The following is a 22,134-nucleotide window of genomic DNA, read 5'->3' as shown; positions in this document are numbered from 1 at the left end:
TTCAGAGTTTACTTCTGGGAAGTAAATACTTGTGCTCTGCTCAAGTATTGCTATGTAATTCTGGAAGTGATACAGCTTGATTTACACAAACTAAGTAACTGAATGACTGAATTACAATGCTCACAGCCTTCAGTCCTCTCTTTCCTGTAGAAAGCAGTTTGGGTCTCCTAGTACATCAAAACAAGCTGTATCCTTTTTATAGAAGAATTAAACAAAAGCATACCAAGTTAATGATAACAAATTTTACTCTGTACCTATTGTGTTGAAAGTCAGTTAACAGCTCCCAGTGATCAGCTCTCAGTGATCAGTTCTGCAGTGCCCTATTTCTCAGTGCAGTGCTGTGCTGGTTTAAAGGTAAACCAGCAGAGGGAATGAACTCAACTCAAAAGAGAGATTATAAATCAGAATAACAATTTAATAAAATAATACAATAAGTATGATTATACAGACAAACAATTGGTTTTAACCCACAAAACCCAAAAGTATAACCTAGCACCTTGAGGCATGAACAGAGTGGTATTCTTTGGACCCCGAGTCTAAAGAAAAAGGAGAGGGGGAAAACCTGTTGCAGTCTGGTTGAAAAGTGGTGGTTAGATGTAGCGTGGCGACATGTTCTTTACATGGTAAAGAAGGATGCACGCTCTTCTAAGGTGGTAATCAAAGAGAGTTTATTTCAAATTTGGCGCTTCCCTTTATACCCTGATATCATGTGACCTTCTAATCAATAGGGTTATCCATTTAGACGCATGCTCCTTTGGGCTTCTCAGCCCTGGCACGTCCCCCGTGCCTTGGATACGTCTCCTACATCACCCCCCTCTCAATTATTTAAGAAGGTCACAAAACCAGTGTAATAACAACAGTGCAAACAATCAGAACAGCACATTGTAAACTACCAAAGCTTGCAATGACCTAGCACATCGCTTGCTTGGCCTCTTATACCTCTATGGTAAACCTTATAAAACTTTCTTATATTCCTAAAGGGTAGTGCAACTTGGAGAAATAACTTTATTAACTTAGGGGCCTTAGCTCAACCGTGTATAAACTTATAACCTTTATTAATCTGAGCGTTTTTTATAACTGGGGAGTTCAACTTTATTTAAGAAACAGGATAAGCTTAGCGAAACTAAATTCTCTTGAAGTGACCTTGTGGTGGAGGTAATGTTATTTTGTGAGGTGTTTTGTGTTTTAATATTTGTCCAGTCAAACAACTCTCTTTATTTATTCACTCTTTTCATTCATCGGCGGCCACCTTTCATTCATCTCACACACACATTCACAGATTTTTACAGACTGCTTTTTGCCACTTGGTCGTCCCTTAATGTAAACCTGAAACATAAACATAACTCTTTTAAAACTTCTGCGTTACTCTGGTTCCTGCTGCTGTGATTGTGTACTTAAATATGGTTTTACACACCTGGAGGGAATCCACTTAAGTTCTTTTCCTGTAGCCGCACAGGCATAGCTTCCCCCCAGTCACAAAATCTAGGGATCTCGTCTACTGCCCTGAATTCAAGTTTCTTACCATGACTGGTGGTTTGGGAGAGGCACAAGCCTGACTGAGGTCTATGTTGCCTTTCATACTTACTCTTTTCAGTGCTGTCACAATTTAAAAAATTGATAACATATATAGCTTTTTACAGATGCTCCTACGGGCTACACAGATTCTCCCCCTTTTTTGTTTTTATCTAGCATGTGTTTCAGTGTGTGATGTGCTTTTTCAATAATTGCTTGTCTTATGGGTTAGTGTGGAATGCTTGTGACGTGAGAATTTTCCTATTTGATAGGAAGTGGAGCTGATTTATTATTAGTGTTAATCTGCTTTGGGGTACCAAAGGTTGCTAAGCAACTAAGCTAGTGGTTTTTACACTTTCGGTGTTTTGTTCAGTGGATGCTGTGGCAGTTATGTTTTGTGGATGTGTATCTCAGTTTCTGTCAGTCATTGGCCCTGGCATGTTAGCATGTGATTTTGTGTGTATTATATATAAATCAAACCTTCTTATGAATCACAAGAAACCAAACAGAATGCATTTCAAACAACAGGTGAGGGTTAACAATATCTCAAAGAAACTAACTTTTAAGACGGGGGATTAACCTTATAGTATAACATTACAACATTAAAGGGTTGTTCAGAAAATTTTCTCAAGGCAATATGAATGGCAGTCAGTTCCAGAACCTGTACAGAAGTTTGGTTCATGGTCTGTAGTTCTCATTCCCACTGTTCTGTGGCAGGATTTACTCAAGTCATTGCAGCCTTTCATGTTTTTTCCAGATGCATGTGTGAAGGCTCTGAGGCCTTTTATTGCTTTATTTTACATCTGGTAGTGGCCTTTGAAGGCAAATTACTGATATCTGCCCACAATCTGTGTTTAGGGAGATAGATTGACATATTACCACTAAAGCTTGCTAAGGCAGCTTGGAATCCTGCGTCCTCAGCCAACATCCAATTCAAATTGTCCTTCGTAGCTGGGATGTAGGTGATGGTAGGATCCCTTCCATCCAGTTCCTGCAGTTGTCCTCTGCCTTTAATGACAATCTTAGCAAACACTTCGTTAATGGGCCACACAGTCTTAGGTGGTGTGTGGGGCAGAAAGAGCCACTCCAGAATTAGCAGCAGGTCTTTCTCAGTTTGATCCTACTGAAACAAGACTGCAAATGGCTGGTGCCTGCTGGGAACTAAGGCTAGGCAGATTTGCAGTTCAGGATCTCTTCTCTTGCTCTGTCTATTCTCTATCGCCTTGGCACAAATGTCTAGCGCCTGCTTTGCCTCTGCTATCAGAGACTTGTTAGATGTTAGGTTGGAGTCTCTCTTTAGCAGCACAAATAGAGGGTGTAGCACCTCTGTGGTTAAGTCTAAAATAGGCTTTAACCAATTTATGGCCCCCAGGAGTTTGCAACTCATGTAAAGTTAAAGTGTCTTTTACTTCGAGCTGCAGTGACTGTGTGGAAATTTTTTGTTGTGTGATCCTCCATCCAAGATAAGTCCAGGGCTGTGATCGCTGGATTGTCTCTGAAACAACCTGAAATCCTGCATCTTGGACAGTTTTGGTTAGAGCAGTAATAACAAATGGCAGTTCATTTCTTGTGGTCGTGGTTATTAATGTGTCATCTACATGATGGTGTATGATAATTGTCTGATTTCTCATCGGGTTGTTTTGCATCCTCCGAGGAAGGACAGCCCAGCAGTAATTTTGCTTGGGCTGTGCATTGTTCAAGGCCGTAATGGAAAATGTAAACATTGGCGCATTCTCAGGGTGCAGAAGGATGGCAAGGAAATAGTTCTTTAAATCAATTATCATTAGAGGCCAATTTGCTGAAAGCCTTATACGTAGGGGCAGTCCAAGCTGCAAGGCTTCCACATGTTTTACGAATGCGTTTTCTGCTCTTAACATTTGCGGTGTTTTCCACTTCTCACCTTTCTCGGGGGTGCAGAATACAGGGTTATTTTTGGGGCTGGTTGTTGGCACATTGTGGCTTGCCTTAAGCTGCTTCCTTTCTTGCTCAGGAAAGCGGGTGGCAGAGAGGAGGATAACAAGCAGCATGGCAGCAAGCAGTACGATGCTTATGGCATAGCTTTTGCCTTGCTTATGGCACCCTCAGTCCATTCCCTGCTGCTTAGGTAGTTATGGGATGTTGCTGCTAAGGGTCTCCAAGGACAATCTCTCTGGGAGTGGTTACTGTTACCACATGTAACACAACTAACTCTGCGTCTGGCTTCATCTTTTACTCCTGACTGGGCTTTTAGGGTTATAGCAAAAGGGTTAGATTGGTGTTTCACAGAGCTAACTCTTTGGTGGGGTTGAACTAACTCAGCAATGGTGTAGCCTTCCCTTTCAAGAGGGGTTTGCAGCACTTCTCCACAGCTTGAGCTTGCCTTTTCAAAAGCCAATTGCTTATACAGCATCTCTCTGGCTTTATTGTATTCTACTTGTTTGTTTAAAACCGATTGCAGCCGATCTAAACATCTTGAATTTGGTTTATTATAATTTTGTAAGGCTTTTGTGGAGGGCATGTTGCTATTTTGGTCTGTAGCGTGAAGGTTTTTCATAGCTTTTAGGGCTTGTTTAGCTATTACATCGTATATCTCTCTATGGCATTTGTATTGTGTATCTATTGAACTATAATTTGCATCCCCGGTTAACTGATGTGCTGTTACACCTGCCTGTGGGTCGCTGGCATAAGCAGAGTTATTCTCCCTAAAATCGGCCAGCCACACGTTGTCCTGCAATCATGTGGCATACCTATCAACCGATCCTTCCCCCTTTGCTACTTCGCTCCCTCCCGGCAGAACCATCCCTGGTCCCTTCTCCCCATCCCCCCATTCCTCCCCCCCGTGGCCCCAGTGAACCCGGTTCCCTGTGGGAGGGTTGGTGGTGGGCAGTGGAGGCGGCGAAGGGGTGGGGTTGCCTCCCGCTTTGTGCCTATGGGTGGGGCGGGGTAGCGCTGGGGCCGAAAGAGATGGGTCAGTTTCAGGTCCATGTGGCGGGCAAGATGGTGGCACCCATCCCTGGGCACGTGGCTGGCGGTCATCCGCGGGGTGGGGTGGCAAACATGCTGGGTTACCTCCCCCATCGGTATTACGGGGCCCTCTGCGGTAGTCCCATGGGCTGGGATCTTGCATCACAGGCTCCGTCCCTTCTCGCCGACCCGTGTCCCTTGGGCTCCCGGTTCCCGACCCAATACTTAAATCACGAATGGCTCCTCTCCCTCCCCCCTCTGGACTTTGTGTGTTTAAGCTCCTACACCTAAAAGCCGGGCTGTCGCCAGCAGCGCGAGTGGGGGGGTGCGTGTTGGTGCTGGATGTGTGTATTGTCCCTTCGTGTGCTCTGCTTAGTGCAGACATTATGGCTTGCCAGGCTGGGAAAGCATTGTTAGCTTGGGGGTCTCCCCCTTGTGCTTTCTGTTTTATAAGGTTTCCTATTTTGTCCCATGTTTCTATGTGAAGGGCTTCAATTAATGGCAGTTCAGGTACAGTTGCCTTAATAAAGCGTACCATTTCTGTCAGTTCAGCCCTTGTAGCTTGTATATGATATGGTTTTAGCAGGATAGCCAGTGCATCTGTGTCCTGTGATATTTCAGTGGAGAGAAAATTTCTCATTTTACCTCTAAATCTCGGGGTTGTAGATGTGCGCTGCTGGAAAGTCTTTGTCTATTTGCTGGCTTCTCCCGGTTCTCAGTTGACTCGGTCCGTGGGTGGCAGAGGTGCTGTTGGTCAGGCTGCAGCAGGTGCTGGCGTGGGCACAGGCTCAGTGGCGCTGTCGTCGTCTGCAGGTGCATGGCGGCAAGCGGTGGGTGCAAGTAGCGTCTTCAAGCGGCATCTGCTGGCGCCGCGGAGGCTACAGGCTACGGCGGCAGTGGCGGCTGGCGAGCACGGGCGTGGGTTCCATCTGCACAGCGTGGGGGCTCGGGGCTCTCCGGCGGCACTGGAAGCAGCTCTGGGGCTCCCGCAGTTCGCTGAGCGCCGTGGGGGTTCTGGTACTGCAGCGGGAAGTCGCAGCACAGCGCTCGGCTTCAGTAGGTCCCGCGCAGTTTTGAATGTGGCGCACAGGAGTCACGGCGGGGTCGCGGCGCGGCTTCGGTGGGCCTCACGTGGCTTTTAGGCGTGGTGCGGAGCTGACAGGGGTGGCGGGCGGTCCTAGCACTGGTCCGGCGGCAAAAAGCGGCGAAAACGGAGAGTTCTTTTGGGGTCTCCGCGGCTTCTGAATGGTTTTTCCTCGACTTGGAGGGTCTACACTGTCGTCACAGACAAGCAGGGGTTGGTAGGAAGCGGCAGGCTGTGGCAGTGAGCCGCAGCAGTTTGTGCTAGGCAGAAACCGATGCGGGTTCGCGGGGTCTGGCGGTTGCTGAGGATGTTGGAATGCGGCAGCGGCGGACCCGCTTTTTACGCACACAGCCGAGCTGTGGCAAGCGGCGGGTAGCCGGGCTTCCCCTGGTGGTTTTAAGGTGCTCCGCCGCCCGGGTCTCCGAGCTGCGGGGCACCGCACCGGTTAGGGAAAAGTCCTTGCCGCGTGAGATGTGGTGCTGCTTCTCAGCGTGACTCACCACTCTGGCGTATATCAGAGTCCGCTCCGCCCTCTCCGGCCACCTCGATCTGCCGGCTTTTTCTTTTCTTCTGTCTTCTTTCTTCTTTTCCTGTGCACTATCTCTAATATTTTTGGAGCTCAGTAAACTAGGATTGCGTTTCTCAGATGCTCTGAGACAACGATTTACTGACGTCAGTGTTTTTTTTGGTGAAAATTCCCGTCTTGATAAAATGGAGATGATGCCGGAATTACCGATTTTTGTGCCTGATTCAGGATATGCTAAACTGACTTAACATAAGTTGAAAAGTCCCTCAGGGCAGGGAGTTCGTTAATGGGTGTGAGGACAAGAGCAACTCCTATCTCGCAGGCCTCTTAGCACCTAGTTTATAGCCTGAGGAGTCAGGCTCTATGTGCAGATAGTGTAAATGGTTCATTGATAACAGTTTCTGGGAGATGGCATGGAAGGTTATAGAATACACAGTTCTGGGTTACACCCATCCACTGATGAACTGGTCTCAGCTGTCCTAACTAGGACGAGTGCAAAACAGGAAATTTTGTTATACTGTTTTCCAGAAGAAAAGGGACTGGACTCTTTTTATGCTATTGTTCTTGAAGCGATAAGCAAAAAACTCTCAACAACATCTGAAACCACAGAAGACTCAGTTGAGATTTGAATATGGATGAAATCTTCCAATTTTTGTGTACAACTCTTCCTAATTTTTATTCTTTCCTCTGTAAAAATTTTTGCTGACTCCATACACCTGTGAATATCTAAAGATAGATTTCTGTGGTTTAGTTTTTCTGTCTCTCTTCCATGTACCCAGAATAGTAATATGGTAAGATATTAAGCCAGAATTTCAATGGAAATTATAAAGTGCTCTCAGCTGCTGTGCAAGCACCATCACCTTTCAGTGTTTTCATAAATCTCAACTATTGCCAGTATATTCCAGCTTTTAGCATATTTTGATCCAAGAGAGACCAGAGCAATTAGGAATTGAAAAGGATAATGATATCACAGACTAATTTCAAGATAAAGTACTAAGTGAGTAATGAAGTCTTCTAGTTTATTCCCAGTAGGGAGCAAAATGAACAGTAACAGTGCAGATCCCTTTAGTATCATTCTTCTAAAGGGTCCAAAGAATGATTAAACAAAACCAGGATGAAGTTACTCTTTGCTGACTACTTCTATGGTATTTGTCTTGGGGTGCATGCCTTCTGATGCATCCAGAAAGGCTGCTGAGATTCTCTGGTTCAATGCTTTTGTTTATCTGTATTAAAACATATTTTTTTATCTATATTTGTTTATCTATATTAAAACAATTGTTCATTAATTATTATTCTATATTAAAACAATTGTTTATGGCTTACATGACTAATTTTTTGAGAGGCTACAGAAAATGTCACATGTAAACAAAAATGTCTGTAGCAGAAGCAACATTAAGCTTTGAAGTTCTAATATTTAAATGTTCTCCCTCTTAAGCTAAACAAGATCTTGAACAGTATTAAATTCTAGACATAAGCATCAAATTCTAAGCATGCTGGGCTGTTTACGTTCAAGAAATGCCACTGGAATAATTTCTATAAATATATCAGGATGGAATTATTGGTCTCTTGAGCAAGAATTCTCAGCTTTTTCTTCAAGCTGTGGACAACAGTTCCTTGTCTACCAAGACATTCATCACCATTTCAGTTGCCTTTTCCTGAGGCTGCCTCCTCTACCCACAACAACTGTATGCTCCAACAGTCACTTACAGATCAAGAACATTCTAAGAAAGTGGGTTTTTTATATTTTTAGTTTCTGCTTATGCACTTTAGCAGCTGGAAAACAGAGAGAAGAGCCAACACTATGAGACTAGCCAGCTCTCCCTATAAGTAATCAGCAAGACCTCTGGAAAGTATCAATGGTTTGCAGATTTTGGAAACTCCTATAAAGAGATCTAAGTTCACAGCCACAGTGTATCACAATTTTTTAGACTTGTTAGTGAGTAGAAATGCCTTCATCAGCATTTATAAGGACAGGATTTTAGTCTAAATTTCCATCAGACACCTGGACCAAGATTTTTTGAACTAGAAAGCCCCAAAGCCTTTTTTTTTTTTAGGTGTTAAGGCTGTGTTAATTAATGATTATAAAGAAAAAATCTGTATACACTCATACTATTGATTTACCAAGGTCATAGGTTTGATCCCTGTATGGGCCAAAAATGTAAGAGTTGAACTTGATCCTTGTAGGTTTCTTCCAACTCAGAATATTCTGTGAAACCTATTTAATATAGCATTGTATTTAATACAGCGTTACTAGTAGCCATAGCACCTCAGAAGCTTGCACAAAATAAGGGAGTTATCCTGTCACAGCATGCCTGGGAGACACATAAACTTGTCTTCTTGCCTTTCTTTCCATTAGTCACACTGCCTGCAGGCCTCCTTGCAAGAATCTTCAGGCCTCCTTGTTCTTAGCAGAGGAGCCATTTTTCAGAATACCTGCTGTTAATCCTGTGCCATTTTAATCTCTGCAGACAGGTGATTTCCTCCAGATTGAGGGGGCTTGAGGAGAGGAGTTGTATATACAGGGAATAGAGTCATTTCCCCTTTTCTCAATTGCAGCCCTAGAGATGGTTCTTAGCGAACCTTCGACTAAGGTTCTTAGTCTTCCCGTCTGCATCAATCAATCTCCTTTCATCTCTGCTTCACAGGCTGATTCTCACCTACAGTATGATCATCTTGTAATCCATGGAGTGAAATACATGCCCAAGGTTGCTTTAAATTAGCTCCACTCTGGTAGGAAGGTTACCATAGTGCTATGAATTACCACACAGATGAATTCAAGAAGTATTCACACAATCAGATTACTTTTATAAGTAATTGTCATGGGTTTACTTGTTCTAAAAAACCAAATGGGAATTTTCTTTCCCCTGCCGCAATGGGGGGAGGGATGTTGAATGTGGAGGACAGTTTTTTTGCCTTGGTGATTGACCTACACAAAGGAGCTGGCTGGAAGAACTACATTCCAGCCTGACGGCCCTCTCTAAGGCTAGGGTGTGTGTAGGGGGGGCTGGGGGGAGGAGTTTTTCTCCCCTCCTGTCCTTGGAAAGGAGTATTTCACTTTTTGCCTTGATGGAGGCAAGGTGTGTGCTGGAAAAGCTCTGAGGCCGTTTTGCTCTCGACCTGGTCATCTGGCTGTTCTCTGGCCTTGGCTTGCCTACGGTCTGCTCTGTCCCCAGCCGGACCTGCTCAGATTCCATCGGAGAGCTTGTGCTCAGCGAGGAAAGGGGGGAGTCCCAACCACAGCCAGCCACAGACATCGTGAGTTTCATGGGAAAGAAACTGTCCTCCTTTCCCCTTTTTCCCCTCCCCCTCCTCGGTGTGCAGGGGAAAATCTCCATTTTTGGCTTCTCCTGCTCCAGGGCCTCATGCAGCAACTGCCAGAGCCCAACAGCGCCCCTTGCCGACCAACACTGAGCAACTGCAGGCTCTGCTCCTCCAGTGATCCAACAGCGCCCCCTGCCGACTGTGATTAGAATCGCGCTAGAGGACAGAGAAGTATCAGACTGTTTCCTTTTGAAGGCGACTTTTGGGTACAGGATTATTGTTTAGTTGGTTTTGTGTTCTTTTGTGCTTTTGCCAATATCCATATATTCTTTAATAAAGGGTTGTTATTTCTTCCTTTTTCCATACTTCCTTAATTTCAGATTTACGATTGCTGAGAGAGAGGATGTTAGTCTACCTCATAACTCATCCTCTTTAGCAAAACACTTCAGTCTCTTTAAACTGAAACAGTAATTCACATAAATACTACATAAGTGTGTTTCATTTTTTCTTAACCACTGAGTATTTATTTTCCATGTCAGAATCACTGGCTGATCAATCTTCTACCATTCACTCTCAGCTCCAGTGACACTGCACCTATCAATTACCACAAGAGTTCCACCTACAAAGTTATTTTCAAACACTTATATAATATTTGTGTGTTATTTCCAGCAATAAAGATAATTTAACAAAGTCAGTGTTGCAATATCCTCATAAGCAATTCATGTAATGCTTTGGTGAAAAGTGTCAGCCTATTTGGCTCTGCTTGTCACAGACTCAAAATCCTGATCATCCAACCAAACTTATTTCTGACCTTGTTCTTCTTTTGTTCTGGACGTATTTGATGCCATCTTTGATTTTTAATGTGAACCTTTTTTGCCTACCAAAAATCCACTATTGTTCATAAAGACATACCTCTGTGTAGCCTGCTGTATTATAAACATACATACACCTATCCATATACACTCCAAACAATATCTACCACCTGGATACCTGAGTGTTTTAAATAGTCCAAAATTATAAACCAATGTATTTCAAATCTGCTGCAGTATTACAAGAGTGTAAATACACCTGTGTACAGCTGGGAAAAAAGACAACATGTATACAGTACATCTTGAAGACTTGACAGACCCCATTTAAACAAACCCCAAGAACCTCATGACACCTATTTTCTATTGTAGAGGGCACAGATGTGAATTTCTGCAAACAAAGATCTGGTATTTTTAGGGTCATAATTGTGGAAGCTGCCTGAGGCTAGGGAGGAACAGGTTCTGCAAAATCTGTTCTGAGAGAGGAGGTTGGAAAAATCTCCTTAAACTTCACAAAACTCTGGGTATTAGGCCAATCCACAAACTGCTTGAAGAACCTGAATAGGCAAGCAGTCTGAAGTTTGAAGTTACTGCTGCTTTGTACTTCCTGGTCAATATGACTGTAAGCACCCTGCAGTCTAAGAAAGAGCATGCTTGAGGCACAGTGTGCCTCCAGATTGAAAGACCATAGAGTGTGGGGGTACAACTTAAAATTCCTTTTTTTTTGTATTGCTAATGTTATTTAAAAGGCTCTGGGCAACATACTAGACTATACAATCACTCCCACATGTGTATTTATTTTGCTTTTGCCATGGATTCCTCCAAATCCATTAAGTGATGTCCAGGCCAAAGAACCCTGGCCCTGGTATCATCACCTGTGATAATGACAGTGACATGGCTGCACAGATTTGCTGCACCATACAAGCAGCAGAGTTTTACTTACTCACATCACCTCCACTCACTTCATGTCAGCGAAGAGAAGCCCCAGGGCAGCAACATGGATCTGCTGAGCCCAGACAGCTGAGTCTGTGGTAGTGCAACCTAGGGAGCCATCTCAGGCTCTCATCTGCGTGTTTTACTCCTGCACTTCAGGAGTCACTTCAGAAAAGCCCAGATCTAAGCATCCCTGTCCCCAGAGGTCTCAGATTCATGGGGAACTTAAAGATTTGTTTCTCAATTTCATCAATGATCACATCTCTTAAATCTGGAAAAAAACCCCATGTGCCTGGTGATACTACATAAGAAGCCTACCTTGGGGGGCAGGGGTCCACACTACAGGCTTTCAGCAGCTGTGGAGGACGGCGGCTGGTTACACACAGTGTCTCATCTGCAGTCTCCCTGGTTTGTTTGTTCAGACAGGTCACCACAGCCTCCTGGACACCTGCACACAACAAAGCATGGTCACAGCCAGCTCTCCACACCTGCAGGGGCAGCCGAGGACAGAGGTCGGTCCAATAGGGCCAGCAGGGCTGCAGTGTGTGGGGAAAGTGATCCTCACACCCAGCATTGGCAGCTCTTGGGCTGCAGCCCCAGCTGTAGACTTGTTACTGCTTTTAGTGTCTCTGAAAGGTTTCTCAATTGCAGTGAAAATTCCATGAGTTCATTCACCACTTACCTTCTCTGGACAGAAAATTGTCTAGTGCTCTCTAGTGACTTATTTTTTCCCTAAGAGTGCGATGAGGCACTTTATTTGTCAGTACAAGTAGGCTAACGTGTGAAGATGGCCTTGGCTTCACTATGCTTATTTTAGGCAACAGTATGATTGCTTTAAGTGCAAAAGTAAAGTAAAACATGGCCAGACAATTCAGCAGTTCTCAGTTATTTTTCTTCATCCACGGACCTGCACCTAAACCTAAAGACGCAAACCCGCAGGATGTATCTGAGAGCTAGAAAAGAACAAAGGTAGCTGTTGGGACTAAGAGAGAAACTGGAAGATTTAGTGATTACATTTTAACTCAGGAATTCCTTGGTAATTCCAAATTCCTTAGGTACTCTTTGGCATACTAGTTACTCTGTTTCACTTTTCCTATGAGTAGGAATATTACAGGGTTTTTTTTAATCACAAGGTTAGAAAGGTAGAAAATCAGGGATTGCAACATAACATGCCATAGGGAAGAGGTCTTGGTGAGAGAGGATCTACTTCCCCTGGGGAAAGTGGGATCTGTGGGGATCTAATCCAGAGGGGTTCAAACAAAGTGAAGGTATGCTTTTTACATTCATTCCTGCTTCCTGAGTTAGGAAAATATTAGCTGAACTCATAACAATTACTTTATCTTCTCAAACCCAAGAATTAGTTTTCCGAAACATCTCACAATTTTTTTAAGACACAAAAAAAAGGAGTTCTGTAAGAGCTTGAACAGTTCCAAGAGCAGTGTCACAGAGCTGACAATACCTTTTGCTGTTTCTAATGCCAGCACACATGTCATTAGACAAACAATGATATCATATTATTCAATAGAACCAAAGTGCTGCAGCTGACCATAGTTCCTATGCTCCTGAAATTACTCATGGATTCACTCCCTTTAATCTCAGTACAGGCTGAGGTCCACAGAAAAGTGGCATGTTAGGCAATTTTTTTGGCTCCTGTGTGTGTAAACCTATTTAGCTCATGTCTCTGACAAAGGCTAGGCAGTGTCTCCACTGCATCTGAGGTACTAAAGAAAAGAAAGAAGTTTGATATTTTGGACATGGACATCAACATCAAAATTACCAAAGTCCCTGCAGTCAACCAATACTGTTGTGAGTTTCCTTCCTTACAAGGTTACCCCATATTTTCAAGCTGTTTTGCTACTCCAGTCATCACCCAAAAGACTTGAGAAAAATTGTAAAAAGGATACGCTATTAAAATAATACAGCAAATGGTAGTGATTTATTTGTATGAAAAGATATAAATGAAATTTATATATATGAACAAGATGGTCACTACTCTGTCATGTTCATTATCTTTCCAGCTCAATCATTTTTCTGTGAGTATGTTATAATATTGTGCAAACAGAGGCATATGGATTCTCCAGAATAGACTTGTCCTGGCTGTAAGAACAGATGTCATTCTCTATCTGATGGGAAACGGCACCATGTCCAAATTACTGGTCTCTATTTTGCATGGAATATTTGTGCAGGCCTGACAGCAAGACTAATCTGATGAAACCAGGAGAGAAGGACTGCTGATCCAGAGGTATGGAAACTATGAAAGTGCTTTTCTAATTTCTGGGGAAAGAAACCACCCAGTCCTGACACATGCCAGTAACATTATTCTGTTTGCTAGGTATACAGCTCACTCATCTTCTGTATTTTCTTCTCACACCAAAATTTTGTTAACTGAGTGTAGTTCCACATCTTCAATTTCTCCTCCCTGAAGCATGTCACTAACAAGGTCTTGATAAATTATTATCAATTATCTTAACAATTTTCCATTGTCTGTTTCAATGCTGACTACTGAAAAGTGACTGAATGTGACTGAATTCAACATTTTCTCTCTTAGGCTGATGGTTTTGTTTTATCAAATTCATATAGCCAAACTCTGATACTACTGCTCTTCACTTTGCAGTATTCAACCAGCCCTAAACCTCCCAGTAAGTTCATTCCCCATGCTTATATCTGTCATTTAAGTCATCTCTGATTGTAATTCCAATAATTTTTGTCTATACTACAAGCATTCTACCCCGCTCCTTAAAATTTCCTTTTACCTTTGAAAGGTACTGGTAGGACCAGCAAACTTGCCTGACAGCATAGGCATGAAAGAAAAAGGTTCTTGTGTGAATGTGGTGGCTAGAGTATGTATTGACAGTTTTTGGTTCAAACAGCTTGTGCCAGGAACTGGAGTGGAAAAAAAAATAAAAAAATCTGGTTGACTCCAGTAGCAAAAAATCTGCTCAGAATCACTTTCTTCAGCTTCCTCTTGAATCTCACACTGAGTGTGTCTCAGCATATTGATAACAACTGTCCCTCTATTCGAACAGTCAATGTAGCAAATGGTTATAAGCTTTAAACAAACATTGAGAGAATATAAAAACCTTTGATTATACATTAGAAGTTCCACAGTATTATCTCCATAGAGATATTTAAAAAGGTAAATGAACTTCAGGAAGTTCATTTACCAAGTAACTGAATTTGAGACATTATTTACTGCACAATATTATCAGAACAGCTATCTCTTTAAAATAGTTTTCCCTGAAAAAAAGAAATCAGTTGTCAAAAGGAAATCACAGTATAAAAGTGTATAATCTAGGTAGTTTCTCTTTCAAAATACCATCAAATGAGAATTTCTATGTGTATATCTACCAGAATAGAATAACTGTTATATGATATTTGATGACAGCTCTAGGAAATGAAGCCACTAACAGCAGACTAAATGACTAACTCATTCCCTTGGTTTGCTGCTTCTAGGAGGTGAAAGGTTAGTTCTGCAGCTATCGTATTTCATCTCCCTGACTCCAAAAGCAATAAAATTAATTTGACCAGTTTTGCACCTATGGCTACAAAAATACCTGACTTAGCATCTGTTAATCTGGAAAGTTTGGAGTTGATGTTAGACAAAAAGAAATCTCGGATGAAAATTTTTGCTGACAATTGGAAGAGATTAAATTTATTAAGAAAAATATCTCTCTCAAATCAGTGTCTGTGAGTTACATTTGAAAAATACACACACAATCTCTATAATCAAAGAAATTACTTCATGTAAAGAAGATATTTCTAGGAACTATTCAGGTTTGGATAGTCACGGTAAAAGTGTGACAAATTGTTACTTCTCACTAGTAATTTCAATATATAACATATACTCCTGTAAAATCAGTGTTTGTCACCATCTAGTATACATGTTTTTTGTGTAAGAAACAAAGCAAAAGTGTCAGTGGTCTGACAGCTCTCTGTGAACTGCTGCAAACATTGACTACCATTAACAAACTAAAAGTAAACACAGAAAACCTTTGCAATATTTTCTACTAATTGTGTTTTTCAAGATTGTAACTGATTCCCAGTGAATCTGTACAGATCACACTATTAGCCACTAATAAAACACTGACTTGTTTTCAGTTCTACAGTACATATTCTGTATTTATGTATAGTACACCTTTCTCAAATAGCCCAAAACTTGTAATATAAAAAGATAGCAGATGGAAAAATTTAGGTTAAACTTAAAAAAATATTGGAGTGAACATATTTCTGAGAATTAGAGAGACAAAATCATGGGGAAAAAAGGATATCAGAGAAGAGTGTGTTAATATAGTCTATAACATATGGAACCTGAGACCTTGATTGATTTTGAGAAACTCAAAGTGTCAAGCCTGCTACTTTCAGACTATCATACCATTAGTGCCTTTTTTGCCATATGTTTCCCTTTGCACTGTGATTTGAACTGATGTCACTTAGTGATAGGAGTTAGGGGACAGCTGAGCCCTTAAAAGATCAATAATTTCTTTCATCTGCTATAGGAGGACAATTTATTTCCATATGTTTGTACTCGCACAGAAGAACTCAAGAGATAAAAAATAAAAATGACATGTGATTGTTAGTCTGCATCACCAGACCCCTTTAACATTCAGCTTTTCTGGGTGAGTGCCTTTTGAGAGATCAGCTGATACAGGAAACATTGATCATTCCTGGTGACAGTCTGAGCCCAAAAGGGCCCAAAAGTCCTGGGCTGAAATATGTTGTGTGTATGGGGTTTTTTACAGTTTTTATCCATGCCTTTTCAAATATGGTTGAACTTGATCATCCTAAAGTCTTTTTTCCAACCTTGATGATTCTATGATTCTAAATAGCCATAGCAAAGCACCATGTCCGTGGGTATTAATTGCAAAGCACACACTTGAAGAGGGAAAGCAAATCCAGCATAGAAACATTTTGCACCTACCTCCTCCACAGGACTCTGAACACTCTGTAAAGCCTTCATATTCCCAGTCATAGAGCTCATCAAACTCCTGCAAGCTGCCATACGGAAACTCAGTCTCCTCTGAGGTGTACTCAGTTGCCTCCCCACTGCAGGGACCACTGTAACAGGCTCTCTGAGACACAGGTTTGGGACCTTCACATTCATCGATGGGCAAGTCAGCCACAGACTGAGAGAAAGAGAGGAGCACTTGACATTTCACAAGCCGCACCTGGCTGCCTACTCCACAGGTGACACTACAGGTGGACCAAGCCTCAGGAATAAACCTGCGAGAGGAAGAGAGCAAGGCAAGTTATGTCCACATACATTCAGGGAACCAAATGCAGTACAGCTCTGTCCAGGCAAGATTTTGTTTAATGAGGAAAAAAATGCTTCACTGCATCAGAGGGATATTATAAAATACACATAGAAGCTATGACATGCTGTTGACAACTCAGTGGCGGGTCTCCTTATATCCAAGAAAGACAAACCCTTTGAGCACCTGCTTTGATCCTAAAATATCTCAGTGCAAGGCATCCAGCAATCTCCCAAGGTGCATCATGATTCAACTAGCTACCTTTTGCAAGTATTCAACCTAGATCATCTTTAGTTGTTATCATAATTTTTTCACTAGTAAATACTGAACAGGCTGCTGTTGTCAGGTAATTGTGGTATTACATGGAAAATAATTTCAATTATTGTTCCTGTATCACAGTAACTATTTTGAAGTCTTAATTTGAAGCTAGTAAAAGGTAAAGAATTCATAAATTCTTTAGCTGTTTTTTGTTTGTTTGTCTGTTTTATTTCCCTAGGACACTTAATTTTCCTCTCATTCCACTCCTATTGTGGATTTCTTTGGTTTCTCTCACTGATTAGTAATCCTTACATGCTCCGAAGTTTTGCTTCTGAAAGTCTCTATATACTTTAGTATAATCACCCTGCCGCTGTCATTACAATAAACAAACAGACTGAATTCCATTTTTTGTTGTTTTCTTCAATAATGGAATAATTTCTTAATTTTTCTGTGTTGTCATTGCTTTTTCAATGTCAGTGCTGAAAATTGACCTAGCATTTTGCTCAAAGTTACATCAAACATGAGATTCACATTCAACTCTATATCACATCATTACTACCTCATTGCAGTAATGCAACACGCTGTGTTTTGCTAAGCTCATGCTGAACACTGCTGATTCCTAAATCTATCTGGAAAATGTAGTTTCTGGGCACTCCACAACCTGCATTTATTCTTAGATACCTGATGTTAGTGGTATGAGAGCACTAAAATAATGAATACAGGGTAATTCAGATAGCTTTATCTGACTGTCTTGCCTTCTCCATTGGCCATTCTTCCAAACTTTCTGACCTGGGCAAATTCTAAGACAGCGGTTGTAGTCACACTTTAAGGGTTAGAATAGAAAAGCAAATAGTTGAATCTGGCACTGATTCTCACCAAACCTTACAGGAACAATCCCTGTTGATATTGCTTTCCCTTTAGCAGTTAAGTGCTAGCTCCTGCAAATTCAGTAAGTTGTTTTCTTCACCGATATTTTTTAGTACTAATCTAATGAACCAAAAGCTTTTTCTGCTAGGGTCTACTGTCTGACAGAAAACATATACATTAGCTAAATTAATCAAATAAATCACAGGGGATGTATTTTCAATTGAAATCTTGCTATCACTGACAGTATTCCTCTCCCTTTGGGCTTTATTTCAGTAAACCACACCAGACTTTGACAGGTTTGCCTACAGCTGAAGGCAATACACATCTGTCTCTTCTATGATCTGAGCTACTTGTGGCTATAGGAAACTCATTTCTCACCTTGGGATCCCACAAACAGCTTGACAGGAAGAAAAAAAAAATTTAGTTTTGTGATCAGCATCTTTGGAAGTAATTTTACACACTTCTCTTTTTCATTCACTGCCTTTCTTTAATTGACAAAAGGACTTACCCTTTACTCTGAAGTTAAAAAAAAATCCCAAACCTAAAATGGTACTTGGTGCTTTCCCAGCACACATATACCAGGACCCCTGACTGGAACAGCACAGTCTGCTTCAGTAGAGAGTGTGCATCTATCTCTTTACTCACTTTTTGTGTGTCTTTATAACATCTTGTTACAACCCTGACATTCACTCCTAGAACTATACACAGGAAGCAATAGAAAGGAAAGAAATAAACTGTAGATATTATTGTAACTTTTAAAATTATTTTTCATGCTGCTACAAAGACTGCAAATTTTTTTTCACAAGCAAAGCCTTTGAGAAACTAATGATGCAAAGTGATTCCCGTTTTCTCCTCTTGAGACATTTTCAGTCTTATTTCAAAGATGAAACAAGAAAGGATTTTGAAAGGATTATATTCTTTAAGAGTATAGGTGGGCCACTCATCTTGCTTTCTCTAAAACTGTGCAACTGCTCTCTGATGTGGAAAATCTCCTGTCAGAGATTAAATGGCTCATCCCAGCCACTGTGACAGATATTTTGATTAGTTAAAATACATAGCTTCTCAACCTGACTGACTAAGAGGTAGAAATCCTAATCAAGATATAAAAAACCAAAAAAAAGCCCTCGTTTTCATCAGTCTTCATCAGAAGCTGTCTTCCTTATATTTTTGAACATTGTGAATTGTTGTCTAACTGTGCTTTGTTGAAGACCTGTTGTATTCCAAACAAAGAGGTATTTTTAATACCTTTGCAAGGTATTAAAATTACTCATTTAGAAAACCAGAGATACCTCAAATACTCAGAATATTTACACATGACACATATCACATATACAAACAAAGGAACAAAAAAGAGAGGACACAAAAGGAAAGTAAGAACATCGCTAAAAGTAGTCTGGATCCTTGTTGAAATGAGGCTTGATCTATAAATGTCACACGTTGTATTATTTCACCCTAGTCAGCAACTCATAATGAAAATGCGAATACCTTCAGGAAATATTTTATTCAGCTATCTAGGCTCAGTTTCTACATTTCAAGTGATAATTTTGGAAACATAATTTCATTTGAATATAACTGTTGGGTGTTAAAGACAGAATTGTTAAAATCAAGAGAGTTAAAAGCAGAGAAAAAGAGGGGAAACTCAAGAAAACCCCACAAAAAAAAAATCTCCATATAGTACTTGTCATTAGAAATGGAATATTTATGTAATGCAAACGAATAATATAAATATACAATGTTTCTGAATTTTCCATCGTCCTAAACCCAGGAAATTACAAAAGCTTTCAAGTATCTTTGTGTTGTCATTAATGATAAACGTTGCCAAATGGTGAGCACAAACCACAAAAAGTATGTGAATAAGAAGGGGACAGTTCCATGGATTTAGAGTTATTTGTTCCACATATAGCTCATCATCCACTGCACAGCACTGTGCATTTCTGTATGCTAACCCCTACTTGGAAAATGGAAGTAGTGGAACAAATTTAATGAGAAGTAGTTTTTTAGAAAATGGGAAATGATGGAGGTGTTTCATTTGTCATTACATACTGTTTCATTAAATCCCACTGTAATAATCGTCTGTATAATAATATCCCTAGTAAATTTGACAAAGACAATAACTCGTTGTAGTAATGTGACAGTAGTAGTTAGTTGTCAGGCAGAATCCAATTGTGTTAACAGCTGTACAAACGAAAAATAAAAAGGTGCCTCTTTCCTCAGAGATATATTGAGTATTTCCTATCTCTTGCCATACATCACAGTGTTGCCATTGAATCAAAGATCATCTTCTTTTATTACTCAGAGCAGAAATGGCAACATGCTTCTCCCATAAAGAAAAAATACGGAAGCAAGTGTGTTCTGAGAGCTCTGATGAATATTTTACAGAGGAATCTGTTGCTCCTGTTTTAGAGAGATCAGTGCGAGGTAGAGAAGTGAAAGCTGAGAGGAGGGAAAATCATGACCTTGCTTGGTTATGACTGACTTGATCATGTCTGCTGTTACTCAACTGCTGGAACACTGACTACATTATGGCACCCAGACGTGGAATGGCTGAATGGCCCCTCTGCCTGTCACCCCCTGCCTACATGGGCATCTCCATGGGTGGCAGTGCTCTCAGCCTGGAGAAGGTAGAGAGTTGGAATAGAAGGTGGAAAACTCTCTAAAGAAAATTAGGTGTGAAAAATTGGTGTTGCTTGTACACAAATGCCTGTACTTGTTTCTTTGGCCTGTGGGCATTCTACAGTGATGGACCAGCAACCTATTCCCATGATATGAACCCTCTTGAAAAATAGTGAGTTCTGGATTTAAAAGAGGCATTCTATATATTTCAGTGGTTTCTTGTTAGCTGTTGAGGTTTCAGAATCTATACAAGATTGTGTTCAGCTGAAGGGACTGTGGCACCATTTGTCATATTCACATTAGCCTCTGATGGGCTGCATAATGTGTTCTAGAAATATGAAGAAAGGAAATGTAATGACACTGATATCAATGGACTCCTGCAGGTGTTGTGTTGAGCTGGTTTTGGCTCATTGCTTTTCTAGTATGCTACAATCACTGTATATTTTAAGGAAATTTTAATATGATAGCAAAACCAACTTATTATCTTTGTATGTAAAGCATTCAATACAAAATATGGAGACTGCGAAACACACAACAGTCCAGCCTTCAGGCTGCACATCCAACAGACCTGCAAGTATAAATGAATAAAAGTTGTCTACAGAATTTCACCCACACAAGAACACTGGGTACATACTGCTTGCCAAGCTCAATTTTGCAAGGACTATTCACACTTTTATAAACTATTATTCATGTTCACATGAATGCCCCTTTCAGATAACACTGTGTCTAGTGTTAAAAAAACCTTTACATTATATAATTGGAATTTATTTTACAGTATTTATTTAAAAATCCAGATTTTGCAGACTAAAATGTGCTATGCAATTATCACTTGTATACAGAATCAGCAAAAGTAATGTCAACATTTAAGCTGAGAACAGCAATGAGAATGGCAGTACATAGTCTCAAGGCAATGATATTTTTTCCTTCAAATTCTGGGCACAGCTAAGGACTGGTGTATATTCCCCTCAATATAGCAACATATGTTCCTCCAATGTGTGTTATGAAGAAAAAGAAGTATCTATAGACTGATGTGGTTTGACCTATGGTGAAAAATAGCTCATTTTCTTCACTGCTACATAATTACATATTGCCATAATTTTTGTTGTTTAATGGTTTTTTGCGTGGCTTGCCCCTTTTTTTTTTTTTAATCCATCTCTGGGTAAATCCATGGCTTAGATAAAGTCTGAGGTTTAAAGAGATGCACAAACCAGTAAGACTGAGTATTCCAGGGCACAGACACTCATCTATTAAGGTATCTAAAATCAGATATTAATGGTGAAATAAAATGTTCAGTGCCTTCTTCAAAGGCTTCAGAACTTTCTGTGATAGAACCAGGAACTGAGCTCAGACTTCCAGACTCCTTATCTTGAGCTGAAATGCAAACCTGCCCTTTTCTTCCAGGAGAGGCCACCTTTCCACAGATCTTAAGGTGTGGGCAGCACCATAGGATGCTCTCATACAGCAATGGATACCTGCTGGTGCCATTGTTAGAAGTGAAATGGAGGTCATCAACAAAATCTCAGGGCTGTGTAAGAGTAACGGCACTGGAGTCAGCTACATAGGTCCAATTCCAGTCAGAGTAACTACATTCTGTTCTCTACAGTTTCTCTTAAGTTTAGTTTGAATATGATCTTTTCCTTCACCTTTGTGTCTAATTATTCTGTGCTGTTGGCCCCCTTCGTTCACTCTGCCTTTCTGCTCAGGGAAGATAACTGCTTCTGTCCTGTATATTTATTACACATAAATCCTAAGTAGTTGTGACTGTATCTATAGGTCCTTGAATGAGTAGATCGAAAGCATTATCTAATGTGAGGCTGCTGCATTGCTGATCTTCCCTTTGACCAACCATATATACAGTTTAATGTTTTGCCATTAGATCTTAATATGAAGAAGTTTCCCTAAACTTTCTTCTTCCTCTTCGCTGCATGACTCTGAACTGGACAAGCCTAGTAGTTGTTATAGCTTTATGTTCTCACTACCTTTTTTTTGGTAATCCAACAATCATAACATGCTTTAAAGTAAAGCCTTAGTAGGAAGTTTTGAACTTATGACCTGTGAATCAGGTACAAAGATCATGATGGA

At 40.9% G+C, this 22,134-nt stretch overlaps 1 protein-coding gene across 6 annotated transcripts in view; it reads right to left on the bottom strand.

Moving 5' to 3' along the window:
• ADAMTSL1 (ADAMTS like 1) overlaps positions 1-22,134 on the bottom strand; it is a 393,783-nt gene that overhangs the window by 73,037 nt on the left and 298,612 nt on the right. For all 6 annotated transcript variants that reach the window (XM_027634671.1, XM_027634670.1, XM_027634672.1 and 3 more), the window contains 2 exons: positions 15,984-16,285; positions 11,384-11,513 (listed from right to left, as the gene is read on the bottom strand). In XM_027634671.1, coding sequence (XP_027490472.1) covers positions 11,384-11,513; positions 15,984-16,285 — 432 coding nt within the window. The remainder of the gene's footprint in view (positions 1-11,383; positions 11,514-15,983; positions 16,286-22,134) is intronic.

Source organism: Corapipo altera, unplaced genomic scaffold (genome assembly GCF_003945725.1).
Source record: "Corapipo altera isolate COAL_440 unplaced genomic scaffold, ASM394572v1 61411, whole genome shotgun sequence".
In the NCBI taxonomy this organism is placed as follows: domain Eukaryota; kingdom Metazoa; phylum Chordata; class Aves; order Passeriformes; family Pipridae; genus Corapipo; species Corapipo altera.
The sequence above is the reverse complement of the archived record's forward strand: the minus strand, read 5'-3'. Positions and strand labels throughout refer to the sequence as shown.